Below are 18523 nucleotides of genomic sequence, written 5' to 3' on the forward strand. Positions count from 1 at the left end.
TTATATTATTATATGAGGTTTAAGGTAAAGTCCTTACAGCATTACAATAGAAACCAATGGTGCAAGAATACCCTAAGGGGAAGCCATCTGCTTCAGTCAATTGAGGTGAAGGTAAAGTTAAACCTGATAAGAACCAAGCTCAACAAGAACTAAAATTATTAATCTCACTGCATCTCAGGCAGTTTATTTTATACTTTTTATGATGTCATATCCAAACAGCCCTGTGGGTACAGAAGCCCAGTCCACCCGCTATTTAGAACATTAGCTTTAAGAGAAGGGCAGGAGACCCAAAATGGTTTGTTTCTGACAGTGGATAAAATGAAGGGCTAAACAAAGGCCCAAAATAAGTTAGACAAAGACTACTTTGAACCGTGACTCATGCAAAGCTACTCTCACAAGAATAAAATTATCGAGTTGGAAGTTATCGGGCAGCATGGTGGAGAGAAGGTTAGGACTGGCAGTCTCACAGCAATAAGGTCAAGAATTCAACTCCACCATCTGGCCGGGGCCTTTCTGTGTTTGCATGTTCTCCCCAACTTCCTCCCACAGTCCATAGACATGGAATTCCTGGCGTTAAGTTAATTGGTGATTCTAAATTGCCCATAGGTATGAATAAGAGGACGAAAGGCTGTCTGTCTCTATGTGAGAGCTCTGCGATAGACTGGCGACCGTCCAGGGTGTACCCCGCCTCTCGCCATATGACAGCTGGTGATAGGCTCCTGCGACCCTGATGCATATCCATAGTAGGTCTCCTGTGAATGTCTGGACATTTTTGTTTTGCAACAGTTTTGCTTTCTGTTTGCTTTTATTAAGAACTATTGAATGAACAGATCACACAAACAGAGTATGAGTGAGAGTCCGAAAACTGGGCTTGGCAGCTGCAGAAAGAGCCATTGGAAATAGTACTCTGGTGCCATCTAGTGAATTTTGTCTTAATGTGCATTCCTGAATTTCTGCATATTCTGTCAAGACAAAAAGGGGGAAAAAACAACAAACGCTAGAAAATATTTTGTTACTAGTCTGGGTATTGTTATATTTGTAACTTACCATTAAAGTGTGCTGGCCAGGTTTTAAGCGCAGCCAAAAACAAAGATTTGTGTGTGTGTGTGTGTGTGTGTGTGTGTGCGCAATCTTGACTAGGTACTATCAAGGTAATGTTTTTTGACAGTATGGGTCTTGACAAAGGCCAGGAACCTGCGGTGAGAGAGGAAACTGTGTAGAGTCATCCAATCATCAGTCAGAATACTCATGGCAGAGCTCTGCAGTAGGCCTCCATGTATCTAATCGTGTTTCTTACACACAAACACACAAACACACATATACGGAAATGTAGAGTACACTCCTTAATACCCTGCAGAATAATCTTGTGGAAATGATCATGATGAAATTATGGTTTTTTTTAAATTGTGTACTTATCTAGGAAAAAACAACTCAAAGGCTGTTTTAAAAGTTTCTCTAAAAACAAAACTTTTTAGCGTTGAAGCAGTTAGTAGTTAGTTATACTTTAATTCTCAAAATAAGAAGAAGGACTAGTATGGAAGAGGATTACGGCCACTGGAAAAAGAAAAAAGTGGGGACGTCTTTTATTTCAGAATTCTGAGAGAAAAAAAAATACATCCCCACTTTTTTTCCCCCAGTAGCCCTAAGTGGTCTTCTTCTGTAGTCTAGAGATACTGGACTTGATTTAGATTCTTGACATTTTGTTACTTTGGCAATTCCAGTTTTTCATAGAATTTCATAAATTTCTACTTATCGATAAAAATTTATTTTTTGATCCCTAGCTGCTCGAGGCTGCATGTTCCACTCTGAGCATGATACTAACCCCAAGCTGCTTTTGATGCATCCATCAATGTGAATGTGTGTGAATGTCAGATAGAAAGCCCTTAAGCATAGAAAAAAGAAAAGCGCTTGTATGGGTGTGAATGGATGAATGAGGCATGTTGTGTACAGCGCTTTGAGTGCTGTAGAGTAGAAAACTGCCATAAGAACCTGTCTATTTACCATTTTTCCAATAAAACATTAGACATAAGAAAGATGTCTTCACTGCAAGCAGCCTAGCTTCTTGATTCTAGTGCCCTGTCAGTTAATATCTCCTTGATGATCCATACAGTAAATTCCCCATCAAGTAGTGAAGAAGATTAGGGCCTGTGCATCATGCACCAGGGTATTGCACGCCTGCATGATCATTCTACCCCAGGAGCATCAGGGTCAGAATAAGGAGATTCCTGTACTCATTGTATTGCACAGTAACAGCACAATTAAAGGGTCCAAACATGGACCAATCTCTGCCAACAGCATATACTGACATCATATTGTAATCATTTTAGCCTGCGAGTCATTGAATATAGGCCATTCCTCAAATGTCTGCATGTCTCCCCCCCACTCCTGCTCAACTATGTGTGTGTGTGTGTTGTGTGTTTTTGACGGTAGGTCAGGAGGACTCCACACCCACTCAGGAAGTGTAGTAGTGGAAGTAGGGCGGGGCTTTGAGGAGTGTTGCGTGACAAGACTGAAGAAAACAAGAGTGCAGCCTGGCATCAAACGAAGACACACACACACACACACACACACACACACACACTCCAATCCTTCATTCACTAACACACACGCAAATGAACTCACACATGCACACAAGCAGGCTCTTTACGATTTTATGTCACTTCAGGTTAGTTTAGCTCTGCCTTTTCTACACATTTAACTGAACTGAATGCAACCCCCCGCCCAGTTTCATCTACTCTATTTCACAAGGCCTCTTCTTTTTCTTTAATTTTCTATACATGTCAAGTTCTATTTATCTGCATTATTTGGTCACACAAAAAACAACTACGAATGAATTATGCTTTTGTTCCAAATTTCAAAGAAATAAAAGAAAAAATCTCTATAGGATATATGTAATAATTTGTGTTTTGTTTAAATCAATGATAAAATTGCACTACATATTTAATGAGGATTGCTTTTTAGAGTTTTTATCAAATAAAAATATCAACAGAAAAATAGAGAACATAAAAACATTATTTTCAAGGTGTTAAAATTTTATGTAAATTAGACTCTTAAGTAATACTGTAACAGATCAGTCACGGTATTACATGAAATGTTTTCACATGTAACTGTTAAATGATTTGTTAACAAGCTGCTGTCTTATCACTGAGCATTACATTTTGAAAGTCAGAAATCCTTTTGGTGCCCAACTTGATGAAAAACAGATGATTATAGGAATTTTTTTTTAAAAAAAAAGACTTTTTCCTTGTTCACACTGTTCTTCAAGAACATTAGGTGGGGTACATCAAAACATGCATCATAAATCCCAAAATGCTCTAAACACTTAGTTTGGTGAGTTCTCTTAAAGATTTATTTTACTTTGCTTGCAAGTGAGAGTGCTTGGGTCAAAGGAGGGATAGGAGCACTGATGCATTTCATCACTACTACTAAATGGTGATAACTCCAATAAACTGAAAGACATTTATCTGAACAAGGCTGTACTACAATATTTTATTGTCTATTGTACCATATATTTTTGTATTAATATAGTAATTTTGTGATTTAAATTGACATATGTCTTGTTTTATTTTTTTTGCCAAATCAGCACTGTTATTGCATTGTGAACAGAGGGTAAACCTGCCTGTACAACATGTGTTGGTTCAGGTTTTGAGTGGACGTCATCAAATCTGGAACAAAACGGAAAAGACGCGCCACTAAAAAGCCAAAATTTCGCCTGCTATCAGTATATGAGAGAAGGCATTTTAATATCCGACACGTCATAATAATCACGTTATTTAAGTATGGAGATAATCTGGTAGATTCCGCGATGACGCGACAGGATGCCATAAAAACTTGTGCGTTTGTAGTAAACTGATCATGGACTGAGTGCGCCTTTGCGTTTGGTCTAAATTCTTTGTGAATGTGGAGGGATCTGGATTTACATTGGACTCTCTTTGATAAATACACTGCGTTATTTTGGAGAGACAGTCCGAGCCACCATCTCGATTTACTCAGCTCCAGCTAATTGACGACAGGAAAATGGAGAAGGCCTATACATATCGCCTATCGCTGCATTTATTCTCACTCCTCTTATTCTTTCTCATCCAATCGTTTAAGATAAAAGGTCTGATGCTGGGTGATGAGAGAGAGATACCGATTCTAAAAGAGAAATTCTTGTTATTTATAGATAATAACTCATAAGCTGAAACGTTGCACGCATTTTGGGGGGGGGCAAGCTGAATGATCAGACTTGAAAACAAACTGAGGGGGAAACTCACATGACTTGCTTTGATGGATTTTGATTTATTATTATGGCGCAAATGTAATGAGATTTGTAACTGGCCGTTCTAAAGTACTGCTAATCTCATTTGTAAGAGTAACTATTTGTTAACACAAGGTTATTGTTAATGTTTCGGCGAGGGCAAATATGCAGTAGACCCGTTTATTTGATCTTTCGTGTGGATTACTTTTCAACAACAACGTGAGAACCTGAAAAATAAACCCGTTCAAACGCAGTGAAAGACCAAACAACTGACCCCGATTAACAACACATGAAAATGAGTCCAACTTTCAAAAACCGAAGCATTTATATAAATCGCAGATTTTCCAAGCATTTAAAAACGAGTGCGAAAACTCTAATCAGGGTTCACATTATCAAAATCACCTAACTGTTAAATACAATGGAAATATAATTAAAATGTAGCTTTATTCACTGTATGAATTTTTTAATTTATCTACCCAGGCTAAAGTCTGGTGCCACTGATATATTATTTTTACTCGATATTTCACAAAATCGTGTGATTGAACACTTACAGACTTCTTCAACAAGAGGTCTTCTTTTATTTTACCATATGACCAACTTCACTATTTCAAAGTCTGACTCTGTTTCTGTATTGAGCGTTGGGCATGTCTTGGCTTCTTACGCACACGGATCATTTTTTCCATAAGCTTATTACAGGAGGTCAACAAGTCCCCGAGCCACGTGTTTTAAACTATTATAAGAAATTATTGAGAAACATTAGACCCCGCTTAGCGGGCATTAGTGTGTTTAACTAGAAAGCCAAAGGACACGAGAGAGTACTTCACAGCTTAGAGAAGACACTTGCAATGCACGTATTATCCGGACTTCATGTTGCCTGACGAATAATATCAAGAAAAATGTGGGACACTACAAAGTAAACTTACTTTGACCTTTTCAATTTTTACACATCTGCGGTTGTGGCTTTTAACTATGAGATATTTTTAACCCACCTGGCTCAATTCACTATGACTTTGTCTCAATTATTTTTATTGTAGCTTTTCCGAGAAATCGAGACTTCCAGGCACTTTTAAAAAAATATATGTATAAGTAAATATCAGGCTTATTTTTGAGCACATGGATCGACCGACGGAAAAAGGTCCCAGCTTTTCAGCCCCTTTGTACTCCGCTGATGAGTACGTCCTGACAGGGGTTAACGTACCGTGAAGAGGTTAAACAAACGGACATTCCCGTTAGAAATCCTCCAGACACATAAGGCCTTATAAGTGGATAAATTGGCAGTGGTGGTCTCAGGATTTAGCTGAGGATAGAAACTAAACTTGCCTGATTGACTTTTATGATTGGACAATTTCTTTTTTTTCTTGGTCTTCTTCCATATATATATATATATATATATATATACACACATACACATATACATATATATATATATATGTATCTGTGTATATATATATATATATATATATATATATATATATATATATATATATATATATATATATATATATGTATATGTGTATATATATATATAGCTATACTTCTATTATGTGATTTAGAGTAGAAGAGGGTATATTGTTTTCTTTTAGAATTGTGTCGAAATGTAATGTGATGTTAATATGTTTCAGATTATTATTAACTGAGACAATATTTATGCATTTATGCATACAACCATGGCTTTCAAAAATGTGTCTAAACAACTATTTTATCTGCCATAAAATGTTCATAGCAGAAAATATCTGGAAATTTAATGCTATTATATATGTATTAAACTATTTATGTTTCACATATTTACCATTATTGTGACCTTTATCAAGTGCAGAGGAGTAAACAGATAGGATAAATTAAAAGTCCATCCATAAATTCTTGCAAGACTTAATTTGGTTAGAGTTTTTTGTCAGTGACCACTTAACTTTAATTTTTAGCCTTAATTGCTTATTGTTTGTAACAGAATTTCCACATGTTTAGCTTAGTCAGCTTAGTCAAAAGAAAATATCAGTTAAGGTATAAAACATTATCTTCTACACTGAATCTACAACATGTCAGGTTTAGTAGTCCAGCTTAGTTCTCATCATTTTCCTCTGCCCATAAAAACTGCTTGGATATAATTTGATGTTATTTGCCTGTGCCACAGCTTATCAGTGAAAGAAATTCATTGTGAAATAAAGGGGCCTGAACTTGAATGTTAAACTAAATATCAAAGGCCTGAACCCTGCACTAAAAAAATGAATTAAAAAATTATCCTGTATCTAGGCTGATAATGATTGGATATGTAGTCTTCGGCATATAAAACCAACTGTATTGTTAAATTGAATGGCATCTGACACAAATGCACTAAATCAAGAAACTGTGTTCCAACCCATTTTGGTTTTGGGTATAATTATGAATGTGCCCTCTTGAAATGAGAGGGTGTTAAACTCCCTAAATAATTTCAAGTCCTTTGAGTATGAAGTTGAAAATCTTTTACAAGGATTGCTTTGAGGCCCACGCTGATATGGAGCTAAAAATGCCTTGCTAAGGTCTGGCAGTCAGGATATATGCTGTTGACTTGCACAGAGAGGAAAGAGAACAACAGAGATTATGGGCAATTAAAGCCCACTTAATGCTGGTCTGCTGGCGTCACACAGTCTGGCCAAGAATGCTCACCTCGGCTAATATCAATGAGAACAAACTCTGCAGCATCAACTTATTATGTACAGTGAATTATTAATGCCAGAGCTAGCACAGTGAGGCTTAGTCGGCGCGCCTGTTAAGGAAAGTAGGTATGCAATGAGATTTGATTAGAATGATAAAGAGTGTAATGCTCCGAGGAGAGGCGAGATCATAATGGGAAAAGATGAAAGACTTCACTCTCATATTAGACAGGATAAAACATTAAATATTCTGAAAGCAGACAAATCACAGTACCGTGGCTTTACAACGAGACAGAGAGTCAATTTTGCTTTTATAACACTTTTGAATTTGTGACATGATCTGTTTGACACCTCGCTTAATAAATCCAGCATGTAAAGCTTGGGGGAGAACGTTAAGTGATCAGCATAATGAATCTATTTTAACAGATTGTAAAATTCCTGCTAGAAAGCACTTTCACCCTTTCATGGTGCTCTGGTGATGCATAACTTGTGTAAGTGAAATGACACTAAGGTGCACTTCTCTCTGTTAACCATTGGAGGGCCCCCCCACAAACTGAAGTCAAGTGTCTGGTGACTGTAGGTCTGTGTGAATAAAGGCTCGGTGGTTCAGTTTAATAAACTTTATTACTATTTCGTTATCTGTTATTTCTTTGTGCACAAATATCTTTAGATTGAAAATGCAAAATATATGTAGGTGTCTCTGTGTGTACTGTATGCTGATATTGATGCAAGCGTGTGTTTGTGCATGCTTGCACCACCTCATATAAAAGTCAGCTGAGGTCAGTATACTTCACTGAGTCACTATGAAGACATCATAATGTAAACAGCTATGGAAATGCCCCAAAGCAGATATATCCTGTCTCTGCCTGGCTGTCTCACTGCCTTCAGTATAAATGAACTAGGTCAAACTATCTCCTTCTTCATTGACTGCTAACCGTTACTGAGGGCAGTAGGCTCCATAGCCTTTAAAATCACACTACAGGGAATAATAAAAAGATGGTTAGATGAAGGCAGTTGTTAATTAAAAACAGAAGGCTGTTGAGGAAATATAACTGGTTAATACGTGTCAGATGTTTGTGTGATGTGAAGCAAGCATGACTTTTATAGAAAATGGAAAAGAAAATATGCAAATCTTTAATAAATATATTATATTTCCCTTTTTAATGTCCCTTCATTCCATCCATGGATGGAAAAAAAAATCTGAGCAGATGTTAAAATAAAAATCATCTTATTGCTTAATAGAAGAATAATGTCAATAATAACACCAGCCAATAAATCTACTGGAGAAGGCTTTTACTAGTCTGGACAAAAATTTAAAAACCATATAATGTATGTTACGCACAGTCAATTTGCTTTTCAAAAACCATTTAATTTAGCCTCAGAGCCATCACACAGAGGACCTCTGTTTTGGATAATAATAACACAAACTGTAACTCTAGTTCACTGCTTACTGGCCTGGCAGCACTGAGGGCTGGAAAACACTCACCACCGCCAACTGTAGACACATGCTCAATTTAATGCAGCTGTCTCTTGAAGCACATGCTGATGATATGATTTTGTGTGGTGAAACTGTGTTTCAGAGCTGGAGTGGTAGGGCTGCAGAGCAGGCCAGCAGGCCTTATAAAGCAAAGGGCACGCCAAGCTGGATAAGGATCAGAGGAGGATGAGAGAAAAGAGAGAGGAGAGAAAGTAAAGTGAGAGAGGGGCCTCGAGGTCTGGGCTGTCGGCCCCCAGAGCAGGGGTGCTGGCTGGGGTGCCACATCGTTCAGACGGCGTGGTGTACACAGAGAAACGTGATCTGATGTCGGGTTTTGACAAACTCAAATACATCATTTTTACAGCAACACTGTTAAAGAAACATATGAAATACTTAACTAGAATGTGGGATTATAGTTGTAGACAGAGGTAAATACATGAAACTATACAAACACAATGAGCGCTTTAATAAGAAGTGTAGGGGAATCCTGTGTGTGCGTTTGACAAAGCTGAGATTATTAACATTCACGGTCATTAGATAAGCTGATAAATGAAGACGTTATCATGCATTTGAGGAATTTGTTTAACATGATCACTTCCAAGTATAAACATCTTCATACATCTACTACCTAAGAAACAAGCCCTATTACCCGATGAAGCACATAAACACTTCTAAATTAACATCAGAACTTACATGTAAAGCAAAAACAATGTAACAATAAACTGGTTTCTACATAAACTAGTCCAACTTTCTACTTAAATGCCTGCACGAATACATCATTTTTAAAAAAAATTGAAGATTTTTTTTAGCTTTCTCTCTTCACTGTAATAAAATACTATTATTAATTTCTTTTGCTAATATTTTTGAATTTTCTTTTACTAAATCTCATACAATTTACTCACCTGAGGCTAATTTAAAATTTCAAGTCGTAACTACGAAATAAAGTGTGCTTTGTGACCTCATGAGAAAGACAGTGAAACGCAAATCAAATCAGCCACATATGAAGTGCTTGTAGCCCGCTCCATGTTATAAGACAGGTGCAAGAATCAGCTCTTGGACACACAGTTCACGTTACTGTTGTCTACTCTTAGTGTTAGGTTGAGGAGCAGCAGTTCCGCCGATCCTCTGTCAAAGGGCAAGTCTTGCCTTAAGGGGGGCAAAGAGAGAGAGAGAGAGAGAGAGGGCGAGAGAGACTTAGAAGCAGAGAGAGAGTGAGGTCTGGAGTTAAAGGTCAACACCGCTGACTCCACTGAGGGAAATAAAAGCTCAAATGTCTTGCCATTTTAACGAAAAGGGTAAAAACGCCCGTCAGCACTCGTTTATATGTTTCAGATGATCCAATACTGATGAGCCTTTCTTAATCTGCAAGATGAAGTCCAATCCTTGAAAGCACTGAACTTTGTTTTGTAAATGGCAAATTCAAACTAATCCACTTCTATTACACCAGCCCTACCTTTATTCATTTGAATTTATATATCTACAACTCAGATACCCAATGCTGAAACAACTTTATTTAGATACGTCCTGAATCTTTGCACATCAAGTCCAAAACTTGTAAGGAGATCATGTGTAGTAGGGCTTAATAAAGCCATGAAGTGCACAGCTTCAGATAAACATGCTTATTATCAGGAATATCTGAGCCATTGCGGAAAGTTTGGATAACCTTTGATAGCATTTAATTTCAAGGTGCAGCGTCTCATGCCGTTTAGCACGGTTCAGTGCACTCATGTGTAGAAAAAAATGAGGTAAAAAAAAAATCCTACCATTCGGAGCAGCACTAAATCATTTTATTTGGGATAAATGGGATAACTGAAACATTAGAATCTACAAGCTGCTGTCAAATACTTTCCAGATATTATATGGCGGCGTAATAGGCCTATAAAATAATTAAACAATATGCATATAATATCTATTTGTACAGTTATTGGATAAAGGGGGAATCTATTTGAATTTGACAAGTTAAATTCTATCCTTCTCTGTACTAAGTGGAAGGAGGTCGAGGCCCTAGGATGACTGCTTCCCTGCCGGATCTTTATTTTGATTTGCACCCTAATTGAGCCCAAAAAAGAGAGTGCTGTTTCAAGAACAGAGGTCTTCTCTTGTCTGGATGACCTCGAGGGGACGGCCCTTAACGTGAACCCACACACACGCGCGCGCACGGAGTAGCAGCAGAGGCTGACGCACGAGACCGTAATTCTCTTTTTCTTGGAAACCCCCATTTGCTATTGTGCTCGTCCAATCGCTGGATGCCCTCGACTCATTAATCGTTTGACTTGATGTTTCCCTATACTGCTACTTCCTTCTATCCATTTCGCTCTCCTCCTGTGGGCACCGAGGGATCGCAGTCTCGGCCATGACTACACGTCCCAACACAGCGCAAAGGCAGCATCACTGGAAATGACTGCTTGGACTTTAGATTGCGCTGAGGCACGATCAAAAGAGAATCCATCGGCTTCTTGTGTAAAAACATCGCGACGTCGATAGAGCATGCAGGAAAAACTGACGGTCACCCAGGCTCCCACTTCATCGAGGGCGTCGTCGTTTTTTATCGAGAATCTGCTGAGCAAGAGGCAGGATGTAGAGGAGTCGATGACCGATAGAAGTCGAGGGGACATCTCCACCGAAAGACAACTAAACGCATATCACACCGACACAAGCGGCTCAGTGCCCGACGTCAACTCATTAGCTCGGTCTCTATACCGAGACTCGCTGTTGCAGTGGTACCGCGAAGGGACCGCGTTCAACTTTAGAGCTTTGGAAACACCACACAGTAAGTATAGAACAGCTTCACGAGACACGAGAACATGTTAAATATTGGTTAGAAAACAGTTCGTGCCTAAAATAAGTTAAAGGTCTTTTCACTTGCCCGTGTGCAGTGCAACAAGACATTTTTAACTATTGATCTTACAATAATATATATATATGTGTGTGTGTGTGTGTGTGTGTGTGTGTGTGTGTGTGTGTGTGTGTGTGTGTGTGTGTGTGTGTGTGTGTGTATTAAATGTATTGGTGTAAGTTTTCCATATAGTTCTTTTAATAATAATTGATAAACATACAGAAAGTGTTCCGGAATGCGCTAATGAGTCATGTGGATCCGTACTTTGGTGTCAGGTGTTCAGTCACATATATGATTGACTTATCCAAAATATAAGCAAGTCACGAGTCGCTTCTCTGCTCTTTAAATATAACCTAGATAAAATCAGCAAACTTAAGGCGAGTGAGGTGTGACACCCACCACTTGTAACTATGGTTCTCCGTTTGCTCATCCTTAGTTAACCGAGCTCTCCTATCTATAGACCACAGTACGAGTATTAAGATTCATCTTTTTTTAATGGTGAAAAAAGCTGAGGCATTTTTGAGCTGCAAAACACATGCAAGACTTAACGTTTTCATGTCTGAAATTCGTTCTCCACTGACGACATGGCTGCTTGTCATGAGATCCATGATACGGCTTGAAGATTACGCACACGGATTACGCACAAAAACCCAGAATACAAAGCAAAACAAAAACGAAGTAGTACGGAACGTCCACATGACGCTTTTACGCACATTCGGTGGATTTGTGACACTCAGATACAACCTCAGAACAAAGTGCCCCACCCTTTGGTGTTCGCAGCCAAATAGGCTTATTTTAAAACTCCAATATCACCATACTGTGTTTACATGTAATGAAAGTCCCATATCAATACCAACAGCAACACATTAAATTAGTATTTACTAACATATTTGGGAAGATGTTGTTGGACTCTTATTTATATTTATAATAATCAGTATCATAATCGGGCCTGAAACTGCTTAGTCGAATGTATTACGTGTTATGCAATCCAGTCAAACGCCTATGCTTTGCCCATGCTTGTCCAAACTTTTGACAAGGAGCATACTACGACACACAAGAAACACGATTTTTAAACAGGTGAAAATTTCACTTTTATTTTTGTTTTTATTTGTTTTCTGGTGCAGCAATATGTGTGTCGACAGTTTGACTCTTCGAAGATTATCCTATGAACCAGTTATTATAAGAAACAGTTTGAAGGACGGTGTAGCCAGTTAAAAATCTGACTGAAGATAACGAAGTATTTGGAGAATGTGTATCTTAATGTGTGACTGTCTTTTTTAAGCAAAGTTCTTCTGTTGCATTGTCTCCCGTTAGGTCCAAAAGACAGTACAGGTTCACTAGAGCCATGCTGCTCAATATCAACCAGCGACAGGGCTTCACCAGCTGTGTCTGAGCCCATAACTGAGGACAGCGACGAACCTGACAGGAAAACAGGCGACAGCAACCTCACGGAAGACGTGGAGGACGCGCAAAACGTTTCTGACGCACGTACAGAACAAGACGCTTCATCTTTCGCCAGGAAAAAGAAAACCCGAACCGTGTTCAGTCGCAGTCAGGTATTTCAATTGGAGTCCACTTTCGATGTGAAGCGCTACCTGAGCAGCTCAGAGAGGGCCGGTTTGGCAGCATCTCTTCACCTGACAGAGACTCAGGTCAAAATCTGGTTTCAAAACCGGAGGAATAAATGGAAGAGGCAACTGGCGGCTGATCTAGAGGCTGCACAAATCCCAAACTCTACCCAGCGGATTGTCAGGGTCCCAATTCTGTATCATGAAGGACCCACACCAGCACTGGGTTTCAGCTTAAACGGACATCCCGTTTCTCAAACCGTGGGAAGCTTCTCCAGCCCCATCAACTACCCTCTATCGACGTTTGCTCACTCAATGAGCATGCTAAGATCGCAGATGACAGGACTGGTGTAAAGACTGACTTATCAAACTGTATGCTAATAACACAAAATCACCTCGTTTATATTAATTGTGCAATATTCTCCAACACCGCCGAAAAGGTTGTCTGCATTCAAAGACAGTCCGCAGAATCCATATGACACAAAGTAGCGAACCATCTTTATATTTCGGTGCATAAACCCGGACAAGAGTGGGTGCTCTTGCATAGCATAACCCGTAATACAGTCAGGAATGGCAAGGCCTCCAGGGCAGCGGAGGCCGAAGATGAATACTGTATGTTTAAATACACACTTATTTTCGCAAACTTTTGTATTTAAAGCCACACATTTTTTCCATCTTTGTCACTTTTTCACTTAATGAATAAATAAAAAAACAAGCACAAACTATCAGCATTTGTGTTGTTTGTAAACATATATGTGACAGAAACACTGCATTTTTCTTTTGCTCCTGTCAGTCTAACCATCATCATGAAGGATTGCACACCTATGTATATAGAGAATTAAGTGAATCATTGTGTTCCCTGACGCATGAAAAGAACAAAGCTTAAAGTGTTCCGGGAATAAAGTTTAGTTTAATGCAGTTTTTGAACTTTTGTAGCATGTGGTTAAACCTTAGCATCATCGCGTATACAATATACTATAAACCCTTGTGTGTCTTTATTAAAGTGAACTAACTAACATGTATATAATTACAATAAATAATAATAACAATGCACAAAGGAGGCAGTGATGGTATACAAAAGAGCACTACAGCCAAGCGAAACATTTGACTGAAAGGCTGTCTGAAGATTTTGCTGTTCATTTGGGAGAAAGTAAGGTAATCAATATGGATGAAAAAAAAACATCTCACGTGTAAAAACGTGTTTTCACAACTTAAGATAAGTTTCTGAAGGTGAATTAGGTCCATTTAAAAGGGCGCAAACGTATAAAGTATATATGAAATATGCAAAAGTAATAAAATCACAGAAAGCCTAATTAATACAATGTAAACTATAACGGGAAGTTTTATTATTAGCTACATCTGGACCGTCTTTTAATGACAAAAATGTAGCCATCAGCAATAAAATAGGCGTGAATAACAAAATACAGAGGCTCGCTGAAAACAGTCACGATTTTGTGAATGTGGCGTGATTTAAACCAAACTATGTTCAATATTTTGCTTTTACTTGAATGCTATTCTATATAAAGCTACAGAAAATGCATCAAGGCCACGATTTGCAAAGACAAAAAGCTAATATCCGAATTCAAGAAGATTTTATTTATTTATTTATTTGGGGGGGGGGGGCTCAACAAATTCCTCCGATAAACACGTACTGCTACATTAAGCCAGTCTCGTTTCAGTCAAATTTGACATTAAGCTGACAAATACTTAAATATTTAACGCAAATCACACTCAAGTAGCTGCGTGGCCCACTTCACAAAAAGGGGGATTGGAAACTACAATAAAAACGTATCCAACGGCACACGGTGTCAGAGCGTACCTAGTCTACTGTATATGCTGTAAACAGTGAAATTAAACTGCTTGATTATCCTGGGGAATCCCTGCAGGGCTCTGGACGATTTTCCTCGCAGCAGATGCATGAAGATGAAGGGGGAGTCTGAAAAGACTGGGGGTTGTTGGTCTAGGGACAACCTCACTTTCCAGCCCCCCCCCCTTTCCCTGCTCATTCCTGCGCTGTTATTGGTCACTGCTAAACGTTTCTTTGGGCCAATCAGCAAGAACACAGCGCTCCATCCTGTGTGTGTAGCAGCGACGCGTACAGAGCACAGCCAGCCCAGCAGGCTCTGCTCAGTGACTGCTGCTATGGTGTATCGAGACGAAGTGGTGAGATTAACGTCCCGGTTTAGAGTTAAGGACGAATAGACTCGAGGAAGTAAACAAGAGAGGACTTGGAGCGCCTTGGAGAATATGAACAAAGCAGAAGCACCACGTCGCCCGACCGCCTCTCTAAAATTCACTATCGACAACATCCTCAACCTCAAGACAAGCGGCAGTAACTGTGACACTTGTCACTCCGCCGGATCGCAGGATGAACTGGCCACAGCGATGCGTAAAGACAGTTTTCATCACGAAGAGAAAGGAACTCAAGCCAGACAGGACCCGGACAGGCTCAACGACAGTGGTAAGAGCTTTGAACCAATTTCTAGAGACTCGTCTGTGTTCATCTTTACGCACAGCTCGCACTCGTCGATAATTCAGTTTAACGTGACAGCAGAGTTTGAGTAATGACCACAGTGGGTTAATCAAAGTGTCATTTTATTGCAGAGTTAATCACAGACTGTAGCGGATCAACAGAAACGGTCGTCATCAGCCGCGGGAATCAGAGGAAGGTGACGGAGGCGCGCTTCGAGAGCGGGGACAGCAGCTGCGATGACAGCAGCTCCCCCACCGCAGCCACAGACCCCCACAAAGGAGGGAGCCCAGGCAAGAAGAATAAAATGATAACGAAAAAGAAAACACGCACTATTTTTTCAAAGAGACAGATTTTTCAGCTGGAGTCTACTTTTGACATGAAACGTTACCTGAGCAGCGCAGAGCGCGCCTGCCTTGCCAGTTCGTTGCAGCTCACGGAGACCCAGGTAAAAATATGGTTTCAGAACCGTAGGAATAAATTGAAACGACAAATTTCTAACGAAATCGAGGGACCAGTTAGCGATTTCCCCGAGACTGGAAAGCCTGTGGTGGTGGGGCAACTCCCGGCTTTGTACAAAGAGAGCAACCTGCTGGGGAGATGCCTGCTGCCCGTGCCTCTGCCCGTGGTCTACCCGGGAAGTAGCACGCCTTACCTCTGCTTCTCAAACGCCAGCAAGTACTTCAGCCTGTATGAAGGGGACGTATGATGCTTTTAACAATTCCCTGCGTGAAAGAGACACTTTTAGTGGTCTGTTGCCAACTTTGAAGCATTTAAGGTGGTTTAGATGGAGGAGACGGCTCTGCGGCCTTAACTGTTGATTAAGACTGCAACTACAGTGGCAGGGGAGTAGTTACATATCACATACAAATAAGCGGATTCAGTATTATTTATTTTCAGTCATCTGTGGGTTTTGTAGAGGCCTGACACGAAACCTATTGTTACACATAGCCCTGTACAGATCATTCTCAGGCTACGCTAATGATAGCCCGAGGGAGGCCCAAAACAATATAATTTAGATCATTTTATTGTTTACATTATTATTATTATTATTATTGTTATTATTGTTATTATTATTGACAAACGCATATCCAGCAGCCTAAGCCACCAAAGAAATTATTATATCCGATTTGCATGCATTTCCTATATCATAAATGAATTTTGAATTTTACTGAAATTATCTTTGTATTTAAATGAATGTAATTAACATTTTATTCTGTTTCACGCATGTGTTTTGTTTTTCTGAATATTTTATCATTCTTACTTTGTTTCACGTTTGCCTGTGGGCCCATTACACCTTTTATTGAAATTGTAATTAAAATATCTTCAAGAAATATTTCACAGAATTGATTCAGTATTTTGCGGTGACCCTTGTGTTTCGGACATAAATTGTATATAGTTTCACAAAACTGTATATGATATGCTATGGATGCAGTGGTTGGTTAATTAATTTTCTCAGTATCTTTGTTATGAGGATTCTGTAGGACCCATTGACTGAAAAGAAATAAAAAATACAGCTGCAAAAAGGTAAATCATGCAAAAGCGTAAACATATGGCCCCTGTAAAAACCACTTAATGTAAATTTGTTTTAAATTACACCATGCTGCTGTATCCTAACCTCTATGGGTCAAAGGACAAGGCTTAGGCAAAATAGTGGCACACTAACATAGATAATTTGTTAAATTTGGAGGGCAGAACTTTATACTACATTCATTTTAAATACCTTACAGCCAGCTGAATATTATTATTATACTGAGTCATCAAAGACAAACCATGGAGTAACAACCTCAGTATGTCTGGGGGAAAAAAGTGTCATTTTTATCTTCAACTGAATAAAAAAAACGGCATATTAGAGGCATAACTACAAATTACAGTAAATGAAATTGGAAATACAATGTGAGACTAATTCTGTTTTACCTTAAGAAAAAAATTGTTTACATTGAAGCAAAGTGGTTACACATTCAGACATTCCCTTCTGTTTCTGTAGGTAAATACTTCAGGTTACACTTGGTTACGATGTGCTATATCAGAGGAGAAATAATATGAGACTAATCTTGTAACTTTCTGAGAAACTAAAATATTTTGGAAAACTTTTGACCCACAGATGTAGAGCTGACAGATGTAGATATGAGGTGAAGCTCCTCCTTCCCCATTTGGTTATGACAGAAAGCCTACCTAAAATTCTCCTTCTGTCCAGCGCTCAGTGTGCAAACCAATGTACACATATCTCCAGCATGACTTTAAGCATACACAATGGGAAGCTCTTCACCCACTCCTGTGAAGTCAAGCCAAGGCTCTTTCCTTTTCAGTTAACTTCTTTTGTGTCAGCTGTATTAGCAAAGGGATATTTACACCCAGGACTCCAGAGTGAATTAATGGACTTCCCCCAAAACAGAAACAAGGCTATCTGCTTTCTGGAGTTCTTATTTCTGAGATAAGATGTCTTAGCTGTTTAAATTATATAGCTAACGAGAAGGAAAATAAAAAGAGAAAGTAACTAGTAATGATCCCTAACTACAGCAAACAGCATGTTTACTAAATGGCGATATAATATGCATTTTCAGAATTTAAAGTATGCATTGTGGTATACCTAACAGGGTATAAAACGATAGTCATTGTCTAATACTTTTCTTCTTTTAAAGGAAAAAATGATGCAAAATAATGTAAAAAAAATTCTTATTTTGTCTAGATTTATTGTGTTTTTACTAAAAAGAAGTAACATTTGTCTGCAAAATATCCTAAAACACTGTGATGGTGTTTCACAGGGTAACATTGTGATGTTTTAAATCTTATGATTTTCCCAAGACCAAAGATAATTTGATATTTCATTGATGCCCGCAGGGAGTCTGAGTGTGCCACAAGCATAATACCCTTAACTTAGACTAAGTGATCCGTCACAGACAACAGAAGAAAACGTAATTGAAAACAACAATTTGTCAAAAACAATAATGCCATTTTCTCCACTAACAAAAATTCTCTTTCAGCATTGAATGAGCTGAAAGTGAGCTAACTTTATCAGTACTGCCCTTTGACCCCACGGGGCACTTTGCCAAAACACTTAACCTGCACATTTATAATAGCATAGGCCTAAATCATACCGAGTAATCTATACTATCTACTATGGAGGTATAATCACATAGTTAAAATGAAGTTACTTAAGAGAAAAACAGGCCACTATGTGTTCATTACCGATCCTTTGTGGAAAATAAAGGAATCTCAGAGGCATTCACATCTATCATTGTGTGTGATTCAGACATCGACTCCATCGAGTGTGTGTGTGTGTGTTCACTGAAGAAAAGAGGTCT

General features: G+C 38.8%; 2 protein-coding genes across 2 annotated transcripts; both read left to right on the plus strand.

Annotated features, from left to right (window-relative positions):
• Nucleotides 1–10491: 10491 nt before the first annotated feature.
• hmx1 (H6 family homeobox 1) lies at nucleotides 10492–13471 on the plus strand. The gene is made up of 2 exons (XM_063476861.1): nucleotides 10492–11114; nucleotides 12495–13471. Exons 1-2 carry the CDS (start codon nucleotides 10832–10834, stop codon nucleotides 13100–13102), a joined length of 891 nt encoding a protein of 296 aa, XP_063332931.1. The 5' UTR covers nucleotides 10492–10831; the 3' UTR covers nucleotides 13103–13471.
• Nucleotides 13472–14818: 1347 nt separating this feature from the next.
• On the plus strand, nucleotides 14819–16533 carry hmx4 (H6 family homeobox 4). The gene is made up of 2 exons (XM_063476862.1): nucleotides 14819–15209; nucleotides 15353–16533. Exons 1-2 carry the CDS (start codon nucleotides 14996–14998, stop codon nucleotides 15925–15927), a joined length of 789 nt encoding a protein of 262 aa, XP_063332932.1. The 5' UTR covers nucleotides 14819–14995; the 3' UTR covers nucleotides 15928–16533.
• Nucleotides 16534–18523: the final 1990 nt, after the last annotated feature.

Source organism: Pelmatolapia mariae, linkage group LG6 (assembly GCF_036321145.2).
Source record: "Pelmatolapia mariae isolate MD_Pm_ZW linkage group LG6, Pm_UMD_F_2, whole genome shotgun sequence".
In the NCBI taxonomy this organism is placed as follows: domain Eukaryota; kingdom Metazoa; phylum Chordata; class Actinopteri; order Cichliformes; family Cichlidae; genus Pelmatolapia; species Pelmatolapia mariae.